Source organism: Dendrobium catenatum, unplaced genomic scaffold (genome assembly GCF_001605985.2).
Source record: "Dendrobium catenatum unplaced genomic scaffold, ASM160598v2 fragScaff_scaffold_133, whole genome shotgun sequence".
NCBI lineage: Eukaryota > Viridiplantae > Streptophyta > Magnoliopsida > Asparagales > Orchidaceae > Dendrobium > Dendrobium catenatum.
Genome location: NW_021318595.1, coordinates 1,426,339 through 1,429,301, shown reverse-complemented (window position 1 = coordinate 1,429,301; position 2,963 = coordinate 1,426,339). Strand labels below are relative to the sequence as shown.

Genomic DNA, 2,963 nt, shown 5'->3' with positions numbered 1-2,963 from the left:
TTATTGATTCCCTCGATCATAAATCATTTCTTCAACATTTAAGTGTCTTAAAGACTACTAAATTAAGCAATCTTGGCCTCATTGTATTCTTTTCGTCGAGCAACTCGACTCGTCTACAAGAAATCTAAATTTGGAGATCCTTTAGTCACCCAATTAATGTCCTAAAGCTTCCAACTATGCTTCAAACCCTTGATTTATGCTCATCTAGGTTCAAATAAGACCATTTTTTATGCGGCTGGGTTCCTCCCATCCAGATGCTCAATTTGACTATAAGTTTGTAAAAATCAAAGTTTAGATGTCCATGAACTTAATTTTAAATTTTCTAAATCAAATATGTCTCAAAATTCGTATTGACTAAGGATACCAAGTGGTCTTGTAGAGATCACTATATGTGGTATGTTATTAATGTACTTTTGAATTTTGAAGCCAATATTATTCCGAAGTAAAAAATCCCTGAAAAAAAGTCATCGGAATTACCCGCAGTCCAGCAAATTTTTGACCGGTAAGACCAACGGCCAGGCTTCCATAAAAACTTTCAACAAGATTTTTCCAATCATAATTGTGAGCCAAAAAAAGTCTAATTCTCCGATCAATGATTATAACACTTTAATAAATACAACATAACATGATATCAGAGGACATATTTTTTTATAAAAACTACATTAATATCTCCATATCATCAACAGATATATCTTCATATCCATCATAATTTAAGCTCCCATCACCAGATGGTCCAAATCCATCGCCATTACTGCTCTCTTCTCTCTCAAATATTTGTGACGACTGACCAATCAACTTCGCATCAAAATCCATGCCGGATTCCGACGCCACTCTCTGCACAGACCTCGGCGACAAGCTCACCCATTGCATATTAGCCGCTCGATCAGGGAAGTTCAGTCCTTTGGAAGACGGACCGCGAAGAAGAAAGAAGGCGGTGTCGTGAGCCACCGCCGCCGCCTCCGGCGATCTGTAAGTGCCAAGCCAAAGCCGGTCTCTTGATCCCGGCACTCTGATCTCCGACACCCATTTGCCCTGTTTCCTGCACCGAACGCCCTTGTAATTCCTGTCGTCGCCGAGGATGTTACCGTTAGAGCTGCTCATAGTTATTCGACCGTTGCGGATTCTGAGGAGATTTTCTTTGCAGAGAATATATAGAGGGAGGAATATGTGAATTTGTAGAGGTTTGAATGAAGGGTTTGACAAGGGCTAAAAGTCAAGAGCGTCACTGGTCAGCGCTTGGGGGTTGTGTGGGAACGTGTTATCCGGATGATTATAGCTGGGATTTTGAAGATCACGTGGTCAAAATTGAAAAAAAAAAAAAGGGGTCAAAGGGGTTTGTGAGTGACGCAGCTGCTTTGGTCAGCTAATTTGGTCTTAAGAACAATCAAAGATTCAAATTTGATTTGCAATTTTTCTTCAGTTACTAAGCTGACTTTTTTAATAGCAAATTCAGAAGAAAATAGTATTGATACGTCATTATAAAATAATCTTGATCGGGCACGAATCTCAAGGCAAAAATCAAATTGGGAACTTCAAAAATTAAATTCGGGAGCACCTGAACTCCGATTTCAACGAGCTTATAGTCAAACTGAGCGTCTCAAAAATACGAACTCAACGACACTAAATTCGACTCAATCCGAGCCCAAATGAGCCCAAATCAAGGACCCGAAGCGCTGTTGGAAGCTTCATATCACAATTTGAGTTACCAAACGGTCTCCGATTTTGACGAGCTTATACTCGAATCGAGCGGCTCGACGAGACGAATCCAACGAGCCCAAAATCACCAAATTCCTACATCACTAAGGCCCTCAAATGTCCAACGAACGGTGCATGATAGTAGGATTCAATATCGGCCGTCCATTCGACCACTCCCTATTCGCCCATGATCTCGCGCCTATTTACGAGCTATGCCACTCCAGAAAATCTATAAATAAAGCCCTCATTCTTCACAAAGGGGGATCCAAGCAAGAAGGGAAGAGAAGAAGAGAAGATGAGAAAGAAGAGAAGAAGCTACCTCCTCGGACCACCGACGGAACCTCGCCGGACCAGCACGAGAGAGCTCGCCGGGACTACCGCACGGAACCTCGCCGGGACCACCACCGCTGAGCTCCGTACCACCGTCCGAAACCTCCGGACCACCACCGAAGCTCGCTGGACCACCGCCGGACCTCGCCGGACCACCACCTCAAGCCCGGACGTTCCAGGACCCGACATTCTGGCGCCGAACGTTCTACGAAGGCCCGGACGCTCTGCGTCAAGGCCGACATTGTGCCGGAAGAGCCCGACGCTCTACTCAAGGCCCGACATTGACTGCTCAAAAGGCCGACGTTTCTGCCTAAGGCTCAAACGATCTGCTCAAGGGCCCGACATTCTGCTCAAGGCCCGACGTTCTGCCGAATACCCGACGTTCTGCCGAATGCCCAACGTTCTACTCAAGGTCCAACATTCTGCTCAAGACTCTATATTCTCCTCAAGGCCCGACGTTCTGGCCCGACGTTCTAGGCCCGACGCTTGCTCAAGGCCCGACACTCTGCTCAAGGCCCGACATTTTGCTCAAGGCCTGACGTTCTGCTAAAGGCCCGACGCTCTGCTCAAGGCCCGACATTCTGCTCAAGGCCCGACGTTCTGCCAAAGGCCCAATGTTCTGCTTAAGGCCCGAAGTTCTGTTCAAGGGCAGACTACCAACTAACACTCGAACTTCAAGGTGACGTCGGGTCTAACACCAGACTCCTATCGAACAGTTACTAGTTATAATCTGATCTCCCTTGGAGGCGATTCAGCCCTTTGTAACCGACTGCAAATTCTAGTGGAATCATTTTCAACTGGGCTAGGCCCCGTGGTTTTTCCCCCTTTTTAGGGGTTTTCCACATAAAAAATCTTGTGTTCTCTGTGTGTGTGCTGGATCTTCGTACAATGCTAAGACATTAAACTATATATTTCTCTACCGCCGCGAATATTCCAGG

The 2,963-nt window shown here is 45.7% G+C and overlaps 1 protein-coding gene across 1 annotated transcript; it reads right to left on the bottom strand.

The window, feature by feature from the left end:
- Nucleotides 1-567: 567 nt before the first annotated feature.
- On the bottom strand, nucleotides 568-1,144 carry LOC110096991 (ethylene-responsive transcription factor ERF020-like). The gene has a single exon (XM_020823171.2). The coding sequence runs from the start codon at nucleotides 1,099-1,101 to the stop codon at nucleotides 658-660; it is 444 nt and encodes a 147-aa protein (XP_020678830.1). The 5' UTR covers nucleotides 1,102-1,144; the 3' UTR covers nucleotides 568-657.
- Between the last annotated feature and the right edge of the window lie 1,819 nt (nucleotides 1,145-2,963).

What these genes read in the sequence shown, in the direction of transcription:
- LOC110096991 (XM_020823171.2), bottom strand. Translation starts at nt 1,101, where the DNA reads ATGAGCAGCTCTAACGGTAACATCCTCGGCGACGACAGGAATTACAAG.